Genomic DNA, 24,501 nt, shown 5'->3' with positions numbered 1-24,501 from the left:
TTATTGGTCTGTTCCGGCTCTCTGATTCTTCTTGATTCAGTTTTGGAAGATTATATTTTTCTAGAAAACTCTCCATTTCACTCTGGTTTTCAAATTTCTTGGCATATAGTTGTTCATAGTAATTTCTTACAGTCCCTTGCATTTCTGTGGTATCAGTTATAATCTTTCCTCTTTCATTTCTGATTGTGTTTATTTGGGTCCTCTCCTTTTTTCTTTGATGAGTCTGCTTAAAGGCTTGATGATTTTGTTTATCTTTTCGAAGAAACAGCTCCTGGATTTACTGATTCTTTGAATTGCTCTTTTAGTCTCTATGTCATTTATTTCTGCTCTGATCTTGGTTATGTTTTTCCTTCTACTCACTCTGGGATTTGTTTATTGTTCTTCCTCCAGTTCTTGTATGTGTAGGGTTAGGTTGTTCATTTGAAATGTTTCTATCTTTTTTTAGGTAGGCTTATATCGCTATGAACTTCCCTCTCAGGACTACCTTTGCTGTGTCCTGTAAGTTTTTGACTTTTGTGTTCATTTTCATTTGTTTCCAGAAACTTTTTAATTTCTTCCTTGATCTCACTATTGACTCATTCATTGTTTAATAGCAGGGTATTCAGTCTCCATGTATTTGATGGTTTTTGAGTTTTTTCCTTTGGCAGGTTTCTAGTTTCAGGCCCTTCTGGTCTGACAAAATGCTTGATGTGATTTCAATTTTCTTGAATTTGTTGAGGCTTGTTTTGTGTTCTATCATGTGTTCTGTCTTTGAAAATGTTCCATGTGCATTTGAAAAGAATGTGTATTTTGCTTCTTTGGGAAGAAAGGTTCGATACATATCAGTTAAGTCCATTTAACCTAGGACATTGTTCAATGCTGCAGTATCTTTGTTGATATTTTGTTTGGAAGATCTATCCATTTTTGACAGTGGGGTGTTGAAATCCCCTAGTATAATTGTGTTGCGGTCTGTATCTTTCTTGAAGTACTCCAAGATTTTCCTTATATATTTGGGTGCTCCTATGTTGGGTGCATATATGTTTATAATGTTTATGTCTTCTTGATGTATTATAGAGTGTCCTTCTGTGTCTCTTTGTGGCCTTTGTTTTGAAGTCTGTTTTGTCTGATGTATTACTACTCCGGTTTCTTTTTTCCTGTCCATTTGCTTGGAATATTTTTTTTACAGCCCTTCACTTTCAGTCTGTGTACGTCTTTTGTCCTGAGGTGGGTCTCTTGTAGGCAGCATATGTGTGGATCATGATATCTTATCCATTCAGATACCTTATGTCTTTTGTTTGGAGTATTTAATCCATTTACATTAAGGTCATTATTTGTTGGTACTTATTCATTTTATCCCCTTTGTACCTATGTTTCTCTTTTTCTTTCTCTTCTTAAAGCAGTCCCTTTAGCATATCTTGCAGTGATAGTTTGGTAGTTTTGTACTCTTTTAACCTCCTTTTATCTGGGAAGCTCCCTATTTGGCTTTCCCTTTTAATTGACACCCTTGCTGGATAGAGTTGTCTCAGCTTCAGGGCTTTGGTTTTCATTAGTTGAAATATTTCTTGCCATTCCCCTCTGGCTTGGAGCGTTTCCATTGAGAAGTCAGCTACTAGTCTTATAGGGCTCCCTTGTATGTTACTTCCTGTTTCTCCCTTTCTACCTTTAAGATTCTCTCTTTGTCTTAGAATTTTGCTATTTTAATTATGATGTGCCTTGAATGGGCCTCTCTGGGTTCCTCTTGACTGGGACCCGCTGTGTTTCCTGGATTTGTGTGACTTTTTCTCTCCTCAAATTAGGGAATTTTTCCATCATTGTTTTTTCAAACAGGTTTTCTACCCCTTACTCCTCCTCTTCTTCTGGTATCACTATTATACAGATATTATTATGTTTCATGTTGTTCTGCATTTCCCTCAACACATCTTAATTTTTTTGAGTCTTCTTTCCTTTTGTTGTTCCTTCTGGGATTTTTTTTCTACCTTGTCCTCGAGCTCCCTGATTTGATCCTCTACTTCATCTAGCCTGCTTTTGATTCCTTCTGTGTTCTTTAATTCAGAAATTGTATTCTTTATCTCTTCTTGGCCCTTGTTGATAGTTTCTATTTCCTTTTTCTTTTTTTTCTTTTTTTTAATTTTATTTATTTATTTTTAGAGAGGGAAGGAAGGGAGAAGGAGAGAGAGAGAGAGAGAAACATCAATGTGTGGTTGCTGGGGGTCATGGCCTACAACCCAGGCATGTACCCTGACTGGGAATCGAACCTGCAACACTTTGGTTTGCAGCCCATGCTCAATCCACTGAGCTACGCCAGCCAGGGCTTATTTCCTTTTTCATGATGATATAGTTTGTAGGAAGTTCCTCGTAGTGTCCCTGTGGTTTTTGGTAAAGCTCATTGAACTTCCTTATAACCATTGCTCTGAACTCAATATCTGATAGTTGACTTGCGTCTATTTCATTTAGTATTCTTTCTGAGGCTTCCTCCTTTCCTTTCCTTTAGGGTTCATTTCTTTGTCTCCCCATTGTTTTAGAGACTTTTCTTGTTTGCTTCTGCCTCTTAAATTGGTCTGTTTTGACTCCCAGAGTTTGTAGTGTGAACTTCTATGGTAGGAGACCTGTGAGATTTAATGGTGCCGTCTCCTTGATCTCCTGAACTTGATGCTCTTGGGATGCCGTTTACGTTGGCTCTCTGGGTGTAATTGTGTTTTGATTGTTGGTTGGTCATTCTTTGGTGGGTACTTTCCTACAGTTGGTTGACTGAGGGTCACTCTGCCCACCACATTTTATATACTGTTTTACACGTCCGGTCAGTTAGTGCTGAAGCTGATTCTTCTGTCATTCTGAGGTTATGAGTCGTCTCTCTTGCTATTGTTCAGTTGTTTGCTTTGGGTGATTTCTTCAATATTTAGTTGTAATTCCATATTGGTCCTGGAAGGAGGTTGTTGTGGCTTCCAGTCACTCCTCCACCATCTTGACTCCTCAATAATATTTCTTAAATGCCTAATTATGCCACAATTTAAATACAGTAATCTCCCCTTATCTGTGGTGGGTTGTTACAAGACCTGCCAGTGGATGCCTGAAACCTAGGATAGTACTGAACCCTAGAAATACTATATTTTTCCTGTACCTTTGATAAAGTTTAATTTCTAAACTAGGCACCATAAGAAATTATCAATAATAACTAATAATAAAACAGAACAATTGTCACAATACACTGCAATAAGATATGCAAATGGCTTTTGGGCTATTAAGTAAAATAAAGGTGACTTACACACAAGCACTGAGACACCTCAACAGTCAATCTGATAACCTGAGGCTGCTCAGTGACTAACGAAGCAATGGGTGGGGAATGTATACAGTGTATCACATGGCTTTGTTCAACAAGGAGATAATACACTGGGCAGGACAGAGTGGACAGGGTGAGATTTCATCATGCTACTCAGATCAGTGCTCAATTGAACACTTATGAATTGTTTATTTCTGGAATTTTCCATTTAATATTTTTGGACTATGGGTAACTGAAACCATAGGAAGTGAAACTGCAGGCAAAGGGGGGATAAGGTGCATAATTTATAAATTTCTTCTGCTGCTTATATATGCCTAGGTGGTTTCCTATTTTTTGAAACTACAGGGGGGTGGGGCTGCAGTGAGCATCTTGCACATGTATTGTGTGTTGTGGGTGTTTCTGTAGGGTTTGTACTAGGGCACTTTGCAAATGCTTAACATTACTGGCCTTTTCTAAATTGCTTTCCAGAGTGGTTGTAGCAGTGTGTGTCCTCACCAGCAGTGGGTGAGAGTCCCTGTGTCTCTACATGCTTACCTACACTTGGTATTAAAATCCAGATGATATATTTAATGTATAAAGGAAAGAGAGAAAGGTGAAAAGAGAATGGTGTAAATAGTGTGAGACTCCACCTGCAACTCCACTCAGTATTAAGCATCCTGAAGTGGAAGGGGAGACAAGCATGTGCTGTCCCCTTAGTCTACATAGTTCTACATTCACCACAGGGGGAATTTTCAAGGGTGATTGGAGCTCTGCATTTTCTCTTGCTCCACAAGCTGACTTTGAATCCTTACCTGCGAGCATGCTGTGCACGCCACTGTCTTATTTAAGATGTAGGACTAGCTCAGACTATACCAGTTGTCAATTTATTTCCTGAAGGCCAATTTTCACAGACCACTTCTGTTGGAAATAACCAAGGCTAGGTGTATCTAAAATGCAATGTGAAAAAACTCAGTTTGAGAAGAGCTCCCCAGACCACAGCCACAGTAAGTGAACTCAGTGGACTGGCAGCTCTGAGCACACAGCTCAGGAAACTAGACAGGCAGCAACTCCAGGGCTGGTTAGAGGCTGCTGCAAGGATGCCCTCGATACACACCCATGCCCCAGGCCCCAGCTCTCAGGTGGGAGGTTCAGTCTGGCTCAGCACTGGGCCAGTGCACTGGCCCACTTTGTGACAGTACAGGGGACAGTGCAAACTCTGCAGTCAGGCTGACTGGGAATCCAATCAAGCTAATCCCATCGATAATAATCATTACTATTACTTTTCACTTTCATTGAGTGTTCATATGTGCTAAATGCTGTATGTGTTGTCTCTGTTAATCCTCACAACAGTTTTATGAAGTAGATACTATTACTTTCCACCATATTTCAGAGAAGGAAACAGGCCCAGAGAGCATAAGTGACCTGCTTAAGATCACAGTGATTAAATGTGGTCAGTCCCACCTGAGTGATCAGCTCTACTCAGCTGTCCTGCCTCACTTGCTGCTCACACTATTGAACACTTTCTGGCGATGTGTAACTGCTCCACTTGCTGTGGCTGTGTAATAAATTGTCCTAAACATTAGCAGTTTAAAACAATAAACTGTTTTTTTTCCACATGGATCTGCAATTTGAGTGGGGCCTGTTCCCCTTGGTATCAGGTGGGGCTGTTTTACCCACTCATTTGTCTATTCATCCACCCATCCATTCACTTTATAGTTGCTGCTGGCTGTCTGCTGGAACACCTATATCACCCCCGCCCCCGCCACATGGCCTGGGCTTACTTACATTGTGGTGGCCGGGTTCCCAGAGCAAGGAGAGACAGAGAGAAGGAGAGGGCGGGGAGAGGTGGGGAGAGAGAGAGAGAGAGAGAGAGAGAGAGAAAGAGAAGGCATGTCACTTTTCATGATCAGCCCTCAGAAGTTGCACAGTATCAATACCCTTGCATTCTGTTCATTGGGGTATCACAAAGTTCGTCCCAGGTCCAAGGAGAGGCAACTTAAGACTTCAGCTCCTATGAGGAATGGGAAGGGGAGGTAAAACCAATGGGACAGGGGATGCATGATGGCTTTCTCAGGAAAGAGTCTGCCACAGTGACCATCCAGATCACTTCACTCTGACCCTTATGTTCTGAGCCAAAATGAGCTTAGGAAAAGCACCTTAAAGGGGCACATGGCCACCTGGGACACAGCTGGCACTCAGTAAGTGGTGATTTCCTTTTTATTAATGAAGTAAATTTAAAGAAAGTGTGGTTATTATTCAAGAAAAGGAGGCATCATTTCCACTGGGAAAGCTGGAAAAGATTTTTGTAGAGCTGAAACAGGTCTTAAGGGATTAGGAGTTTCCTGCCAACCTAGGACAGTTAGCAATCTTGGCAGAAAAGGCATGAAAACAATGTGAGAATGGTGTAGTTGTGAACATTGTATCCAGTAGTCTGGTGGTGAGCCACAGAAGTCACCAACTAGAGCAAAAGGGAGCTTCCTACACCACTCTTGGGAATTCAGAGGATCAGCAATGTGCTGGAGAAATGGACCAGGGCCTGAGCAGGTTTAGGCCCCCAGCTGTGCAGAATGCTGACGTGGTCCACACACCAAGGGAGACCACAGCCATATGCTCCACTCAGGATGCAAATCTCAGAGGACAGTCTGACTGGCTGAACTTGGGTCATGTCCTGCCCCTGACTATGCTGGGAGGTCTATAGGAAGGGGCCCCAGGAACCCTTGGCTTCTACCCAAAACACAGGCCTCTGCACTTCTGCCCCACCAACACTTCACTCTGTGTGGGGGAGGCTATTCTTGCAGCAACATGAGAGGGCTGTCAGAAAGGAGTCTGTGTGCTAGGCAGTGCAAAATGCCTTGTGTCCCCAGAAAGCATGTCTTCCTCATTCAGGCACTTCTGCCAGACCAGAGTGTGGCAGGGGTGAAATCTATGCCAGAGGCTCAGTTTGTCCAAATTGTTAGGGATCTGGAGAATTGGCTTCAGCAGAATTATTAGTGCAAGTTTAAGAATCAAGCAGCCAGAGCTGAACCTGGCCCAAGTGTAGAGAGTGGAATTCATGTTCTTGAGTGGAACAAGGTGCCTGCCTGCATTGTCATGTTCTTGCCAGGTGCATCTAGGGAGTGTTTATGGCAGGCACAGCAGGCATGAGTAGCCCCCAAGGCTTCGATCTTCTTTGTATGACCTCTTCTCTCCTGACAGCCTTGTGTCTTAGCAAGATCCCCATGATGGTCAAAGGGTGGGTGAGGAGGGAGGGAATCGACATTAAGATCATGAAGGTTTTATTCATGGGAATATTCTTTTGGGGGCAAGGCGTCACTGGGCTGTCCCCAGCAAACACTTACTGCCTTCAGTAGTTGTCAGACTTTGCATCTGAGATTAATCCACACTGAGCTACTGTCAGCACCTCAGCCATATCTTGGCAGTGGATGAGTGGGTCAGCCGGCCTTGGGAGGGACATGCCAACCTGAGGAGTTCCAAATGCCTAGCCAATTTAGGAAGGGAAAGATGTGGGCCCAGGTACTTATGAACCAAGTCCCTTCTCCTATTACGGGGTGAGTTGTGTCCCCCAGAATTCATATTTTGATGTTCTAACTCTCGGCACATTAGAATGTGACTGTATTTGGAGATAGGGCCTTTAAAGAGGAGATTATGACGAAATGAGGTCACTAAGGCGACCCTATTCCAGTATGACTATATCCTTATCGGAAGAGGAGATTAGGGACACAGTCACACATAGGTCTGAATGTTAGGTTTATATGTCAACTCGACTGGGCCAGGGATGCCCAGGTATTTGGCTAAACATTATTCTGTGTGTGTGTCAATGTTTCTGAATGAGATTAACATTTAAATTGGTAGACTGAGCAAAACGAATTGCCCTCCCCAATGTGGATGAGCCTTATCCAATTAGTTGAAGCCCTGAGTAGAACAAAAGGGCTACACAAGAGGGAACGTCCCCTGCCTGGCTGCCCTCAAACTGGGCTGTCTGTATTTTCCTGCATCTAGACTCAAACCAAAGCATTGGCTCTCCTGGGTCTCGGGTCTCGTGGTATTTGGGCACACACAGTCAGCTCTTCTAGAAGTTCTGGAGTTCAGGATCTCCAGCTTGCCAACTGCAGATCTTGGGACTTGTCAGCCTCCAAAATCACGTGAGTCAATTTCTTATAATAAGTAAATGCAGGCATATATAACATACATATGTATATACATAAATGCATACATACCTACATGTGTGCACACATGCACAAAGGTATGTGTGTGTCTGTATACACATATACACATACATCCTATTGGCTCTCTTTCTCTTGAGAACCCTGACTGACATACCTTGTGAGGACACAGTGAGAAGATGACTGTCTGCACACCAAGGGAAGAGGCCTCAGAAGAAATCAACCCTGAACACAACTTGATGTCAGTCTTCTAGCCTCCAGAATTGTGAAAAAATTTTTTTCTATTGTTTAAGCCACCCAGCCTGTGCTATGTTGTTATGGCAGCCCTAACAGACCATCATAGGACCTCCCTTTTGTCATCTGTGAAGTGGTACAAGGACCCATTCTCAGGCCCACCATGAGACTCTGTTGAGCACAAAGTATGTGCTCTGTACACTCAGCAGACCCAACATGTCTGGTGTATAATGGTCAGCACTGGGATTAGGGTGCAGTGAGTGAAGGGTGCACCTTAAGTGCAGAATTTAAGTGGGCACCAACAATCTCAGAAATCAATTAAACAAAAGTCAAAATTGTATATAAAGACAAGCTGTTTGTTATTGTCTGATTTACAACTCTGTGTTGCTGTGCAACAGGTGGGCCCATGAGAGGAAGTTCACTCCTCTCCCAGAGCTTCTTCAGAACAAAGACAAGGCAGGTTTTAAGCCCAGCACCTTTGGCAAGAAACAGTATCTGCCTGAAATTGAGTAACATTATCTTGTTTTCATGGTAACCTTCTACTTAGAGCAAGTGATACCAGTTTTCCATTTGGAAGAGTGATATAAAGTTTCCTTTCAAAACGAACATATTCCAGGATAAAAACCAGTTAATTTGGCATTTTGTGCATTGTTTTTAACTTTCTGTTGTTTTAAATTTGAAATACATTTGTAAGCAGAGAGAATGACTAATCAGGGTGCCGCCTTGAACCCAGAGCTGCCCCACAGGTAGCTGCTTTGCAGGGCATGTTTCATCCTTCCTCCACCCACTCCACAATATTTTTTATGTTCAGCTTTCCTAAATGGACTCCAAAAATGTATTTTTACAGTCAGTTTCTTCAAACCAACATTCTAATGGGACCCAAACACTTCATGTGTCTCTTAAGTGTCCTTTTATCAGAAGTTTCCCCTCTTCGTTCATCCTTGCCATTTATTTGTTGAAGAAACTGAGCATTTGCCTTTGGCCTGTCCCACAATCCGTTCTGGACAATCAGTTTTGGGCTGATCGTCTCTCCCAGTGGTGTCATTTAACCTGTTCCTACTAACTAGGAGTTAGATCAGGAGGCTTGTTTAGACTTGGGTCCAATTTTTTAAGCTAGTTGCTTTTAATAGAAAATATTAAGTAGTATTAAATGAAACCTTAGAATGTCCACAGAGCAAGTCTGCACCATAAAAGTGGGGTGAAGGTGAGCATGGGGCCTGTCTGTGCATGGAGAAAGCACTGGAGAAGAGTCAGGCAGGGTCTGACCCGGACAGGTTTAGGTGTTGGGAAACACCCCTGAGCCTGGGGTGAAAAAGAAAGGAAGCAGGGAGTCCAGTGAGGAGGTAATGTCCTGGCCCGCATGGTATATCCTTACCAGTCCTCTATGAAGGAGGGTTGTGTGTGTGTGTGTGTGTGTGTGTGTGTGCATACACACACAGCCAGGGGGAGAGTTACTGTTCAGGGCATCTAGACCTGCATGCCAGAACCCAGGTAACTGGGAGCCAAGGTCCAAAGAATTGACGCCTTTCTGCAAAGGATGGGGGTAAAAAAAAAACAAAACAGATGTGCTTTTCATGTGGACTGTGTGGGATTAGTCCACATGACATTTTAAATTTGAATTTATTCCAAATATCTAAAATTCAAGGGCTTTTATGCAAAAATCTGGATTTCTGACTTATGAAAAACCAGAGGTTTCACTCACACGGAGCAACCAGTTTCTTTAGACCAGGCATAGCCTCCACCTGATCAACCCCCACACACTTGCTCCCCACTAGCTGCCCCCATGTCCCCATCGCCATCGATGGGACATCTGTTCTCCCAGCTGCTCAGGTCATAAACCCGTCTCCTATTCCTCTTCCTCTGCCTTCCTCATTTATCCATCAGCAAATCCTACTAGCTGTGTTTTGAGAATATTTCTATAATACAGTCTGAGGGGAGGAGGTTGGGGGACGAGGTGAAAAGGATGAAGGGATTAAGAAAAAAAAAACACCTAAAACTCATAGATACAAACAGACAATAGTATAGTGATTACCAGAGGGGGAAAGGGGATAGGGGAGGTAGGAGAGGGTAAATGGGGGGTAGATGGTGATGGAAGGGTGGCAAACACACAATACAATATATAGATGGTGTATTATAGAATTGTACACCTGTGTAATTGGATTAACCAATATCACCCCAATAGCGTCAATTTAAAAAATAGAATATAGTCTCTTGGCCCCACCTCCAGGGCTATCCCCCAGGCCAAGCAAGCATCAGCTTGTCCCTGGTCTTTGCTCCTGCCCTTCCCCCTACCGCCTCTTTTCTGCATGGCCAGTCAGGGGCTTGGATGCTGGCTCTTGTGCTCCCAAGATGACTTCTTTGGCTTCTTCCCAAATGCCTGGCCTGAGTCAATGACCTGCCCTGCTGCTCCCCGAGCCTTCTAGTGGCCTGAGAAAAGTGTTAGTGGTCTCCTAGGCCTGAGACAAGATGGCAGAACTCAGGCTACCCACCAGTGGTCCCACATGACCCAATGCTCTTAGCCATGCACCTCAATTTTTCCATCTGGAAAATAGGGCCATCCTGGTATCCCCTCCACACAAGGCAAATGCTATTTAAGGGACAGGAAGATTAAGGGTTTTGATGTACAGCCAACTTGGTATATGTTTCAAGTGTCCACCTTTAGCCTGGCCCTGCTCTGGGCACCACTGGAAGACTACAAATATAAACGATGGTGATTCATTTTGTTCTTAACCTGAAGCAAGAGAGAGAGCTTGTTCTTGAGAGCCAGATAGGCACTGCTGGATTTAGAGATCATCCTGGGCAAGGTATTCTCATCCTGCTAATCTATAAAAACAGATGATGAGGACTGCTACTACCCAAGGTCAGTGTAGAGGCTTGTTCAGATAATGTGCACCAAGACCTAAGTTGCATGGAAATTCTCCTCCACCTTCCATGGTTCTCAGAGCAGTGAAGGGGAGGGACCCAGACACAGGTAATATGTGTGGAGGGAGAGAAATGGTTGCAGCCCAGGCTCAGGGAACAGGGATGATATGGGGTGGAAAAGGAGGGTGCCAGGGGAAGCTTATCATCAAAAGAAATTCTCTGCTTTGTCTTCTTCATAACACAGATTACAATAGAAAGCTATCTTTATTTATTTTCTCACTTGGCGCTTGTTGTTTCTTCTACCAGAATGTCAGCCCTCGTAGGGTCTACTGCCTTCTTCACCAAGTCCTCACGTACTATCTGGCACAGAGTGAGGCAGTCTAAATATATATTATGTGAAGTTAATGAAGGAACAAACAAACAAATAATCAGCTTCTTAGATATGATGGCCTTTGAGTTGCATCTTCAAGGGTAGTGTACTGGGTCATGGCAGAATACATTACGCTCACTGAAAGAGTTTGCAGTGCTGGCTGTTTTGGGGCTTCATCATGCAGAAGTGGGTGGGGGTAGTTAATGGAACTTGCAAGAAAAGGTGTGGCACCTAGGCTGGCAGCAGTGGGGAGGCCCTACCAGCCACAGGCCTGAGGACAGAGTAGGACACTGTTACATGAACCCAGAAAGAGAAAGAGTGGTATGCAAAGGACTGGCCACCAGGTACTGTGGCTACAGAGAAGCACAGGAGAGGACAAGGACTGGGGCAGTGAATACCCTCACTGACCTGTCTCTCCTCTGCCTCCTGCTCTCCTGCCTGGGCTTCCTAATGGTCACACCCAGCACGAGAGGGAGGGCACAAGGTCCTAGTTATGCTGTCCATGTGCCCAGAGAAGAATGGAGAATCAGTCTGCAGGGCATGTGGAGAGAAACTGGTCCAGATGTGCAGAATTTCTGGTCCTGAGTGGGCAGACCAGGAGGCCAATGAGTGCTCATTCTGTGGCTACAAGAGAGCAGCTTGCAGGTATTCAGAAGCTCAGTACAGATGGTATATGGCAAAGGGCCTTGTGTGCCTGGCCAAGGCTTGATCTTTCTTTTGTAGATGAAGGTCTGCCATGGGAAGGGAGGTTGGTGGGTGTTAGAACAACCCTATGGTGTACAGTGGGTTATGGGTCAGAGGCAAGGAGACTACTGGAGAGGACACATAGAGACCCAATGAGCAGGTAGTGGGCTGCTGCAGGCCTCGAAGCCCTGCCATCACCTCCAGCTCACAGGGTGGGAAAGGAGTAGAGTGCATCTATTTTGTGGATGAGACAGGCAGATACAAAGCAGAGTAGGGGTGTTTCAGAGCCCTAAGGACCACAGATACTCTCCACAGACAAGGAGACAGGACAAATCTAGCTAGGCCTGGAGGCTGGCCCAAGGCTCATAATCCCTCATTTGGCCGCCAGAGGAGTTGCACACCCCTAGGCCATGTCCTCCTGACTGGAGTCCTCATCCATTGCCACCCATCCTGAAACTGCTGCTACCCTCAGGTGACCACAAACCCCGAGCTGGCCAAGTTCACCATAGTGTTGGCATCTCCTGGGGAACAAATGTATTCTTTTCTTTGCCTAAGCGGCAGTGACTTCATCCCTTGTGGGCTGTGTGAGTCACTGGTCTGAGGGTGGAGGGCTGGCCAGCTCTCTGGAGAGCCTGGCTTTGTCTGTATAGCTGGGGAAAGGAACAGACAAGGGTGTGAATGTTTCAAGCAGACTCACCTCCTTCTGATGGCCCACTCTGGCCTTCCTGCTGTTGGTCCCCCTACAGGAGGAAGGACAGCCAGTCACTGAGCACCTAACATATACCCAGCAGTGCCAGGTGCTTTTGAACCGACAGCTGATGTTGGGTCCTGCTGTTCTATAGAAGATGACCCTGATAGGTGGTCTTGCATCCAGGGTCACGCCATTCTGCAGGCTTGGGATCACTTACTCCTCACCACACCCAGGAGGATAGGGATCAACTGAGGCTTAGATAGATGAGATGATTTGTGTAGGGATGAGGGAGTCAGTGATGAATAAGGAGTCTGCCCCATTCTCAAGCATAAGCCACTGTCAGTGGTGAAGACAGATGGAGTGTGACAGTTGACATTCAGGAGACCTCAGAGCACTGGGAGCCTCTGTCTCCTCATCCATAAAGTGGGGATAATGACACATTCCTCAGGAGTGTTCAGAGAATGAAAGAGGACATGATGAGAGCCCTACTGTGTCCCAGGGTGCTGATGGCAGCAAAGGTTGTCACACTGAAGAGTGCCAGGTGGGGGCTTTCTGGGGGTGTGCTAGGCTGCAGGTTTGATCCCTGCTTGGGGCATGTATGGGAGGTAGCCGATCAGTGTTTCTCTCTCTCTTTCTCTCTCTAAACTCAATTATCATATCCTCAAGTGAGGATTAAAAAAAAAAAAGAAAAGAAAGATGTTGAACACAAGTGGATGCAGCCAAGTGCAGGAACAAAGAAGTGAGGTCCCAGGCCCTAAAGAGGTTTTGGTGATGGGGTGTCTTCCAGAAGAGGAATTTGAAAGGGACCTGCATATGAAAAGCCTCAAATTTTCTGGGGTTGTGACAGGCCATGGATGGAAACCTGAGGGCCCAAGTGAAAGGCGAAGGACTGACAGGGATGCTGGGGGTTGGGCTCAGGAAGATGCCTCAGGAAGACAAAGAGGTTGTTACAACCTCCTTCTTGACCCTGTATGGACAGAGGGCCAGCTCAGGCCAGAGGGGAGTGAGTGAGGGGTGGATGAGTGGATGGACAGATGGATGGAAAGTTTGATGAGGGGATACATAGATAGATGATGAGAGAGAGGGAGGGAGGGAAGAAGGGAGAGAGGGAAAGAAGAAAATGTGTTTGTATATGTGAATGAATGAATGAATCCACGGAGGGTTTGTTAGAGAGGTGGGGAAGGTGGATGGATGTGTGAATATAGGAGTGAGTGGGTAGAGGTGTGTAAACAGATGCTGCCTCCACCCACAAAAGATGTTGGGAAAACTTTCACTAGTGGGAGGACAGACCAGATAAACTTGAATAAAGACCTTACTCTGTGTGGTACAAGGAAGTGAGGCCAGTATGAAAAATGACAGGGAGGTTCTATCCAAGGGAGTTTCTTTAGGTCAGTAGAGACCCATTATGTAATGGGTCTTGATAGGTAGTAAGCCTCCCAACACTGAGGGTGTTCAAGCTGAGGCTGAACATCTATGTATCTACTCCTCCAGGGTGCTGTAGAGGGTTGCCTTTGGCAGATAGAAACCCACTTTGGTGGCTTTTGATGATGCAGAGAGAGAATTTGAGGTTCTGAGGTCCCCGAGGAGACCACAGTCTTTATAGAAACCCATCTTGCTTTTAGATAAAAAGTCCTTTCCTGCCTTAGGGGATAGATGAGCATGCAGCTGATGCTCCCTGCTACAGGAACTGGGATGGAATCTGGGATGGAATTCCCATCCTGCACAGGCCATGGCAGGGGGCCTGGGGACAGAGCCAGACTTTGACCTGGAGACCCCTCTGTAAGCAGGTGATGCCCCTGAGTCTTGGTTTCTTCATGGGTGAAATGAAGACATGATGGCATTGGCAGCCATACATGACGCCCAGGGCCCTGCAGGGTGCCTGGATCTGGGCTCACCTGTGCTCTGGGGGACTTCCTTTGGGTGGGCTGTGGGTAGGGATAAGTAGGTTCTGTGAGCACTGATGTTGAGCTGTGAGTCATTGTCCCTGGGGGTTCTGCCTGGGAAGCCCCAGCTGCTTGCCCTGGGCTGGGCCTGGGAGCAGCTGGTGGGTGTGGGGGTGGGGACTCCATCTGGTGCCCCAATCTGGAAACACCCAAACCCAGCTCAGGCCCAGACCCCAAGACTGAACAAAGAGGCTTCAGCTCTCAGCCTATCTCTACACAGAGGAGCTGGCTTGCAGCTGGACTACCATGGTTCAAATCCCATCCCCATCACTAGGCCTGTGACTTCCCCTATCTGTGCCTCAGTTTTGTCACATGAAGTGGACTGGTAATAAAATCCATTTCATAAGCTGTTGGGAGAATTAGATGAGTTGGTCTGGACCTATGTCCAGGGCTCTGTGAGCCTGAGGTGGTGAGGCCAAAGAGGAGTCAGTGTCGTCCTGCATTCTTACACAGTAAAGAGGTGACCTAGCCAGAGCTAGAAGCATCATCTCTCTCACTAGATGGAGACCCTCATGGGCTGGCCACTGTCCCAGGGAGCAGCCCTGATTTTGTCTTTTTTTTTCTTGCTACCTCAAGCATCCTCCAGGAGCCAAGAAGGCAGACAGTCCTTTTCTGTCCTGGCCAGTGCTTCTGGTGGGCTGGGCTGTGGGCAGGCAGGCGGGTGTTGGGTTTAGGCCTCTGGGGAAATGGGGGAGGATGTGTGCCCGCCCTCTCATTCCCCGCCCATCTTCCTCCTCCCAGGCTCAGCCTCTCCCCTCCTAGGCCAGCCTCTGGACACAGGACAGGCCCCTGAGCTTCATGCGGCCCAGCTGTGGGTTTTCCCTCACAGGTGGATGCCCCTTGCCCATCCCACCCCTAGTGACTCACTGCTGCCCTGCCCCCGCCCCCACCACTGCTGTCTCCTGGCAGGAGGCAGGCACAAGGTTGTGCAGAAGCCACAGAGTCTGGTGTATGAGCGAGTGCAGCTCAGCCTGGAGTGTCTCAAGCAGGGGCGGTCAGACATAGAGGCTGGGCCCTGCAGGGCCTGAAGAAGCCAGCGCCTCACCTTCTCCCCTGGCTTTTGGGTCTTTTCTTTCTTTTTCCCACCATGAAGAAGTGAGTGACCTGGCAGCCAACGAGAAGAACCAGGACCTGGTTTGGAGGAAACCAAGCGCAGAGGGCAGTGGCTGTGCGTCTCTTGGTCACTCACTTCCCTACCTGCCCAGGCATGAAGGGTGGTGGCAGTGCCGTGTGGAGCCTTATGTGGAAGCACTGCGTCTCTGTGAGGACCCTCAGGTACGAGGGGATGTGTGTGGCTATCACACTGCCCGCTACTGCTCGTTGGGTGGGAGCAAGTGGCCACCAGGCTGGCCAGTTTCCATAGGCTCTAGGGGGTCCAGGGCAGCCCCACTCAGGGGTAGGGGCAGGGGTGGACGGCAGGCACTCTCTGGAAAAACTCAGAATCTTTAATGGGGAGGGAAGGAAGAGAAAGTGTGGATGGTCAGGGAGTGCACTGGCACTTGGCTGTGACCCTGTGTGCCTACTGGAGGGTGTCAGTGGCAAACACGGTATGATTGGCAAACTCCAAGTGCTCATAGAGTTTGGAATTAGTTACATAACACAGGGTCACTGGGCACAGCTCTGTGATTTACCCTCTCTGAGCCTTGCCCATCAGTGAAATGGGGTTTGTACTCTTTCCTTTAGAGCACAATGCAAGACTGTTTTATATGACTGTCAGTGGCAGGCTGGGGCTCCTGGTTGCCCAAGTTTAAAATTGGCTGTGGCATTATCAGCAGTGTGAGGTGGCTTCACCTATCTGGTCAGAGTTTTTCACCTGAAGATCCCTGTAGGATTAGTGAGGATTAAATGAGGTAATGCACAAAGAACAGGGCCTGACACACCTCAAGTCCTGGGTCAGTGTGAGTTCTGATTACAGCTGCTGTGGTTGGTGTACTTCCCCCCTAAGCTGGATCAATGGAAGGAATAACTGGAGGGAGCCCCTGTGGAAACGGAAGGTAGAGCAGAGCCCTGAGGTTGGCTCCAGCCTCTGCGCTGGCTGACAGGATTCAGGACCGCCCCCCCACCCCCCCCCCCCCCGCCCCGGGAGCAAGGTGGGGCCTGTGTGATCTCAGGCAAGTCTAGGGTCTCAGTCTCAGCTCTAAAGGAGTTTTGGGGGGGTGCCAGGATTGATATTGAGAAGGGACTTAAAGGAAGCCTCCTGTTTGGAAGATGCCTATCTGGATACCACCAAAGAGCATATTTTTTACTTAAAAGGGAGTTTTATGAAGCTTAAGGAATTAGAAGATTCTCCTTCTTTCTTCTCACCCTCATTACTTGGTATACACTATATCTTCCTTCCTTCCTTCCTTCCTTCCTTCCTTCCTTCCTTCCTTCCTTCCTTCCTTCCTTCCTTCCTTCCATCTCTCCTTCCTTCCCAAAATATTTGTGACAGTTTATAGGAAATACCTATAATAAATTAAATAATGAAACATCAGGACCAGGAAAATTACAATTTAGAATAGGATGTCATGACCCAGGGGGAATAATAGAATAGAATAGATATACGTAGCATCCTGAGTGCCTTCTGTTGTGAAAATTGCCAAGCTTCCTGGCAGCCAAAGGGAAAGGAGAAACCCAGCCATGTGTCTCACTCTCACTATGATATAGCCGTTGTTACAATGGCCACAGCTGTCTCTGCATCTGGGTGGGAGTGTCTGGGACCCTGGCCTCTGCCTGGATGGATGAGTGGGTGAGGATAGGAGACACTGCAGGAACAGGCCCCAGGCCTGAGCATGGTTTAGGGGAACAGGGCAGAAAGTGAGGGCTGAGGGGGTTCTCTTGGGTGGAGATGCTGGCCGACTGTGGGAATGGAGAGAGAAAAGCTCACCCTGGAGTGAGTCAGCAGCTGCCTGCCCCCCTTAGTCCCTGGGAAAGACCTCTTGGAGGCCAGAATAGGCAGGGGATGAGTCCCTGGGCCTTGGACAAGTACCCCACGTGTCTTTCTCTCTAGCCGTGCTGGATTTTCCCACACTGCATTCTTTTCCAGTTTCTAGGGATTGGCACTTTAAAAACCTCAGGGGATGTTTACAACAACCAGTGGGTCTGACACTGGGAGGCCCCACTGTGCTCTGCCAGGGCCTCACCCCTCTCTGACAAGGAGTAGCACAGCCTCATGGAGCCCACCAACTGGCCTCTCCATGCCTCAGTTTCCTCATCTCCAGAGTGAGGACCACTGCAGAGCTACTCAATAGGGCTGTGGGGTAGAGCCTTGTGTGGCTCATGGTAAATGCTGGCAGAATTTTGTGGCCACTGCTAGCTAGACGGTGATGATGGGCAGACCTGCACCAAAAGGCTACTGTGATCACTGGCAGGGCGGCTGCCTCACCATCAGTCAGAGTGGGTATGGGAACCATAATTGGCACTGGGTTTGCCCCAAACCCCTACTTAGCACCTGTAAGTACAAGGCACGTTCAAGGTGAGTTGGAGAAGGTAGGCCTTAAGGGGCTCCAGGAAACACACTCTGCTCTGTAGATCCCGACCCCACTTTGTTGGGGGCCCCCAAGAGGGCTAAGACCACTCCCTGAGTCAGACAGACAGATCTGGCCCTTGCCAGGATCCTAGCCCCTTCAGCTGCCAGGGGAGACCTGAGTCAGCAGTCTGTGGCCTGAGGCAGGGTTGGCAGCAGCCACAGGGACAAATTGGAGGGTGCGAGTGGACAGCACACAGTTTTCCTCTTGCGTCTTCAGATTCCCCTCTACATGAGCCTGTCGCCCCAGCCAGGGTCCCACTCACATCTGGAAACGCGTGAAGTGTGAGTGGGGAGCAGCTGCCCGCCGTCTAGCCCTAGCCCTCTGCCTAGAGGTTTGGTAACTGCAGCCAAGAAGCCAGGGGCAGGGACTCTGGGTCTTTGGCCTGAGGTCCCTGAGAGGGGGTCCTCCAGCTCTGGGTCATCTATTGGACAGAACAGCTTAGGAGTTGGACACTCCACATCCAAAGGCAGCAACGGTAGGTTGTAAGACGTGCAGTGGTGGGCAAGTTGCTAAACTTCTCTGGACCTGTTTCCTTGCTGTAAAGTGAGGAAAGCAGTGCCAGCTGGGTGGAATTTCGGGGACAATTCTAAATGGTTCAGTTGGCTCAGCACACAGTGGAAGGCAACCCTGGAATCCCTGTCCCCTTCTTCCTGCTGAGTCTCAGCACTGGGGGAGGCAGAGTGATGAAGTGGGGAGAACATAGACTTGGCAGTCAGGCCTTCCTGAGTTTGAAACTTGGCTCAGCTCCTTCATACTGCATAAAAGCCTTTTAGGGTTGATCTGAGATCAAATGAATTGACACCATGAGCCTGCCCAGAGCAGGGTGGGTGCTGCACTGTGACCTTGTCTCTAAGCACAAACCTCTAGGCCCCTGTCACAAGCCCTAGTGTGTGATACTAGTAATCCTTAGCCTCTGGGGTCAGATGGGAAAATCTCTTTTGCACCTGGCCTTAGTTTGGGAATAAAAGTCATTTTTTGGTGCCTTGAGGGCTAATGGGGCATTTGAGCTGCCTGGTGGTCAGGGGCAGCCCACTTGGGAAGCTAGGTAGGGATAGGGTGGGGCCTCAGCTGAGCAGACCCTGCCCCCTGGTCCCTCCAGCTCTGTGGTGCATCTAGGGAGAAGTGGAGAGCAGCTGGCAGCCAGGGTCTGGGAGCTTCCAGGGGGCTTCCCAGACAGTGAGCCATCTGATGCCCCTCAGCAGGAGGACATGTGCATGTATCTCCTGGGACCAGAACTCCCAGGATCCCAGCCTGGGCTGTGTCTGGGCAGCTCTAACACAGGGAAATTCTCCCCTACTTAGAGTTTACACCTCTCTTCCCAGGATGCCTCCCCCCACACAACAACACCCAGTCTTGTACCCCAAGTCCCCTACCCATCTGCTCCACTGTCCTGGTACAACTTGTAGGGGCTTAGGACTCCCTGAGGCAGAGGTTAGGTCTTCAGTATCTTCCTCACCTCCTTTTCCTAGTGAACACAACCTGGCTATTCCTCTCCCTCTCTGGGCAGGGCTCAGAGCTGAGTGTAGCACAGGGCAGAGTTTGAGCTGCACCCTCTTGCTCTGGGCACTACCAAAATCACACATGGATCCTTCTTGTGGCTGTTCTACTTTTGCATCCATGGGACTTATGGCTGTGTCAGCACTGCAGGCCTGCTCCCCCTCTCCATCCCCTCCATGCTGCTCCATTGCCTGCCCCCACATGGATAATCTCTCTGCAAGGTTGAAGACCTCACTCTGCATCCGACACTGAGTCAGGTGCTCAGTGGACATTCTAACATCCACTAACTGACATCACCTGTGAGGGATACATCCCACTGGACAAGGAACCTAGGCCTCGAGTGCCTTGCATTATTAGTTTCCTGCCATGGTTACTGGTGAGGCCTCCTTGGTGGGTACAGCACTTGTCCTCCCAGAGCTCAGAGTGGGCAGGGAGGTTTCATGGGCATAGTCAACTGCAGCAGATGGTGGAAAAGGCTTAGCAATTACTGTGTGCCAGGTCTGTGGTAGGCCCTGGGGGACAGCAGCAAGTAATGTGGATGGCCTTGGCCTCATGGGGCTGACATTCAGACAGGAGAGAAACAATAAACAAAACAAATGAAGATATGCAGACAGGGAGGCAAGTGGATAAAACTGGAAGAGGTGCTAGAGCAACAGAAGAGCCCATGTGACCTGGGGTGGTCAAGAACGGCCTCTCCCAACTCCCGTAACTGGTGAGTGAATAAACTGAATGTGGTCTGTTCATACAATGGAATGTTATGCAGCCATTAAAAGGAATGAAGTATTGACATGTGTTATGACATGGATAAACCTTAAAAACATTGTGCTGAGTGAAATGAGCCAGTCATAAAAGACCACAGAGTGAGTGTCTGCAATAGAGACAGGAGATTAGCAGGAATTAGGGCTGGGAGCAGGAAGCAATGACTGCTTAATTGGTATGGGGTTTTTGGGGGGATACTGAAAATGTTCTAAATTATGGTGATGTTTGAACAATTGGAATATACTGAAATCATTGAACTGTACACATTAAATGGGGTGAATTTTATGGAATGTGAATTATATCTCAATAAAACATCCTTTTTATTAAAAAAGGAAAAAAAAAAGCCTGTCTGAGAAGGTAGTTGAGTTGAGAGAAGCAGGAAGGAGTAACCTTGCAAAGACTTGGAGAAAAGCATTCTAGGCAAAATGAACTGCAGGTGCAAAGGCCCTGAGGCACATTGGGAAGACTGGGCAGGGTTTTAAGCAGGATAATGATGTGATGTGCTTTCTGTTTTAAAACAATCATATGTGATGTGCTTTCTGTTTTAAAACAATCATCCAGGTCGCTGTGGGGAAATGTGGAGAGGGAGGAGCAGGGACTGGGAGGATGAAGAGACTAATAAGGAGGCAGTGGTACTTCCAGAGAGATTATGATTGATACCCAAAGGAGACAGACTGGCAGACTGGGAGTGGTAATTCAGAGGGAAGAGGAGGCTTCCTGGAGGAGGGACTAGGGCATGGCCTCCAGGAATAGGGGGATGAGTTAGGCAGAGGGGCAGTGATGAAAGGGCTCTCCCTCCTGGTGGTACCACCAGGGTGAGAGCTGAGTGCATTAGAGGCCTCTGCTGACCTCGGGTCCCCTTTGGGCTGGAGCTGCTTTCAGAGTAAGTAGGGCAGTCTTTCTCCAGGGCTGCCTTTGTCCTGCATGCTCAGGCTGGCCCTCAGCGAGAGTGTTAGCACTCACATGGCCAGAGACCCAGTGTGGCCCGGTGCTCTGAACAAAGCAGCTTCAGGAAACTAGAGTGGCCCTGAAACATGAGCAGCCACGAGAGACTGGTCAAGGAGGGAGCTGTATTATTTATTGACCAGAGCCTCTGGGGCCTGCTGGTGAGGCCATTTAGACTGGCCAGACCTTGAAGGAGCTGCCTGGGCAGTGCCTGGGACCCAGTGGGAGGGCAGACCGGGGCCCCAGGGTGCATGACACTCTCTCCCCGGGGTGTGGTTTCCTGGATGCTGGCCTGGCTGAGCAGAGAGGAAGTCAGATGTCAGGCCTGGCAGTGGGGAGGGCCCACAGCTTGTCCCCAGGGGCCGTGGAGTCAGGCAGGGTGCTGGGGCTCCAGGAAGACCTCCACCCCTGTGACACTGTGAGTACCTGCTGCCTGGCCCAGGGCACAGAGGGGGATCTTGGCTGCCAGAGAAACCTGTGAGGGGCTGCTGACTGTCAGGGTTGACTTCTGTGGTTAGGGTCTCTGGGTTCTTGTCAGGGTTTATGTTATTTCTTGGAACTGTTTTCTGCGACCTCTTCTCACTACCTGGATGGCACTCAGGTTCAGGAACCCCAGCTGTTGCCCCACAGCTGCCTGGAAAGGTAACCTCAGCTAAGTTGTTTCACACCCCTAGACGAGCCCCAGGCCCTGGTTGGTTCTGTCTGGGGTACTCACACCCACCCTAAGAAAGATAGGCTCTTCACAACCTCATTTTACAGCTGAGTAAACTGGGGACTGCAGAGGCCACACAGATGCCCAGGGCCCCTCAAGTGTGGTTGGTGAAGTTTCCTTCCTCAACTGCTCACCCCTTACTCCCCAGAGCATAAGTTTTGAGCACATGGGGGGTTCGGGTAGAGGGAGCAGAGGGCTTCTCCAACACCCAGGGCCTGTGGCTCCTGCCATCTGTCAGTCCCTCAGGGTTGGCTTTGTGCTGAGAGGACACTGCCTTTGACAGGTCACTCTATCAGTGCTCCCAGGGCCATTTCCTCATCGGTGCAGTGTCCTGTAGAACCCCCATGACTTGCTGACAACTAACTTCAGCTTCTTTCTGAAACAATCCAGAGTAGAACCTTGAGGACATTCAGATCCTCCAGGCTGGGAGGGACTTGGGAGATGGTCTCGGGGTGGGTGGGCAGTTTTGGACACACAGAATGAGAGATTCTGTGAGGTTCTTTGGCATTATCACTTGGAAAGTCCCCTTTGATGAGATGGGGGACCTGGGGCCACCTGTCCCTTCAGGGAGATTCCCCACTGGGTCCTGCTTCTCCATTTAACTGGCACAACGACCTAAAAAGGAGAACAACTACCACTGTTGGTTATGTGGAAACCCAGGCCCAGAGATGTTAGGGTGTCCATGCCATATCCCACAGTGAGTGTAAGTTGGGGAGCTGGGATTTGAACCCAGAGTGACTCCAAGCCCCTTAGTCCATTGTGTGGTCTCTGTCTTGGTTGCAGGGGGCAGGGGTGAATGAGCTCATGACTTCCTCATCACTGGGTCTCAGGTTTTCCTTCAGGAATGGGGTGGACTCCAGTGCTAAGGAAGGGGTTGTCCTCCCCATCAGCTCTCAAGAATTGGGGTGGGGTGGGGGGAACTCAGCTTCAGGTGTGATAGCTCCCAGGACTGCTCTCCGAGCTCAGTCAGCAAAGGCACGCACCTCTGATCCATGCGTTGAGCTCCTGATGACTCCCGTGAGCCAGGGGCCACATGTGGGTTAAATATGGCCCAGCTTCAAGGCTGAGAGGACAAGAAAGAATGAACACATAGCGAGTACCTAGTGTATGCCTGTAACTGTCCATATGATGCCTTTCTCCAGCCATATAACTGCCCCTGGAGGTTCTTCATCTGCACTTTGCAGGGAACGAAACAGGTGCTAGAACAGAAGGCTTTTTCTAAGTCAATCAAGCATATTTCCCCATAAACTTAGAATTTGGGACTCACCCATTAGCCATATTCAGTGGCTTCTGATCTTTAATCAAGAGGCTACTGGGATGCCAGTCATGGCAGGGACGTATGGGGAAGTCACTGTATTCAAAACAGTTGTGTGTTGAAACACCTTCCCAGCAGACTAACCACCCAGACTCTGATCACACTGGTAGCCAGAAACAAACACAGTAAACCTGAAACCCGATGCCTGCAAAACAGGGGCATGTCATAGCCAGAGGCTGGGTATGAATTGGGAAGACAAAGACCCCTGTGTAGAAGTGGGTATGCATACCACCTGGTCATGAGCAACGAGGGGTAACCAGCTTGGTTCTGAGCTTTAAGTGGTATATTTTTAAACCACTTCCAAGCTGCCTCCAAATAGTGTGTTTATGTATTGCTGAGATTGGCAGGGGAAGAACAGCGATAGGTTGGAGCAGGAAGATGGAGGTCAGATCCTAGCTCCCCATTTTGTCCTGTAATCCCTTGGGGATACCTCTTTGAGCCTCAGTTTCCTTATCTGTAAGGTGAGGATAGTATTTCACAGGGTGAGGATCAAGTAACATACTCATGAACTTGCCCATGTGCAGTGATGAACCAGTGGCTCGATAAATGTCAGTAATTATCCTCAAGTAAAATGAACGTTCTTGGTTTGATTATAACATTTTAAAAATTGTCATCTTTGGATCATATGATAAGCCCCATGGGTGTGTGCTGGGTCTTTTAGCCTTGTGTGCACACCAGCAAGGCCTGGGGTTCAGGAGATGCACTTGATGAGTCAAAACCAAATTTGAATTGGTTGAATCCCAAGTCAAGGTGTTCATTTCTTTCTTTTTTTAAGTATATTTTATTGATTATGCTATTACAGTTGTCCCAATTTTTTTCTCCCCTTTATCCCCCTCCACCCTGCACCCCCACCCTCCAGCATTCCCCCACCTTAGATCATGTCCACGGGTTGTACTACAAGTTCTTCGTCCTCTCTATTTCCTAAACTGTTCTTAACCACTCCTGTCTATTTTGTGCCTACCAATTATGCTTCTTATTACCTGTACCTTTGTTACAGAACAGACCCAGTGGGTGAATTATATACTGTCACTGAATGGGCCCACCCTTGTGCTCCAGGACCGCCCCCCGCCCACCTCATACTAGGTTCGCCTTACCTGCCACCAGGGAAAGATGTCTCTCAATGCCAGAGATTGATGAAATGGAAAGGGATTATTTATTTAAAGAGTTATACAAACTTAAGAATAATGACTTAATGTCTCCATTGATATTCCAAAGTCCTTTAGAATACCCACAAACACACAGTCCTTCCTTCCCCCTCTGCCCAGTCCGGTGTACTGTATCTCAAAAAAAGAAATAGAAGTCCGTGGTTCTTCTCCACCCAAGCCATGTGGTCCCAAAAGACGCTGCATGGCTGCCACTCCTGGGTTTAAATCCCAGCACCAGTCTTCCTCTGCTGCACCATTTCCTACTCCTCCCACAACTGGCCACAGCTGCCAGTACTCCCGTGTTTTTCCAGCTTTTCTAGGCTGCCATAGTAAGTCTGGGTGGGTGTGGTCCTATGGTGTGGAGCCAATCATCTCCAAGCTCTTATGTAGGCTCTGTAACCAGGGGGAGTTGCCTCTGCTACATCCTAGGTTGAAAT

General features: G+C 48.1%; 1 protein-coding gene across 5 annotated transcripts in view; it reads left to right on the top strand.

Moving 5' to 3' along the window:
• The window catches only part of IQSEC1 (IQ motif and Sec7 domain ArfGEF 1), a 211,821-nt gene that overhangs the window by 37,137 nt on the left and 150,183 nt on the right, over window positions 1-24,501 (top strand). The window contains exon 1 of one of the 5 annotated variants that reach the window (XM_045850722.1): window positions 15,107-15,457. The exons of 1 other annotated variant lie outside the window; for it this stretch is intronic. In XM_045850722.1, the coding sequence (XP_045706678.1) occupies window positions 15,390-15,457 (68 nt within the window). In that variant the 5' untranslated portion in view covers window positions 15,107-15,389. Of the gene's footprint in view, window positions 1-15,106; window positions 15,458-21,199; window positions 21,311-24,501 lie in introns of those variants that run through there. 3 more of the 5 variants (XM_045850726.1, XM_045850719.1, XM_045850724.1) reach the window with 3 other exon arrangements.

The sequence above is a fragment of the Phyllostomus hastatus genome, unplaced genomic scaffold (genome assembly GCF_019186645.2).
Source record: "Phyllostomus hastatus isolate PE091 unplaced genomic scaffold, TTU_PhHast_1.1 phas_contig_86, whole genome shotgun sequence".
Lineage (NCBI taxonomy): Eukaryota > Metazoa > Chordata > Mammalia > Chiroptera > Phyllostomidae > Phyllostomus > Phyllostomus hastatus.
The sequence above is the reverse complement of the archived record's forward strand: the minus strand, read 5'-3'. Positions and strand labels throughout refer to the sequence as shown.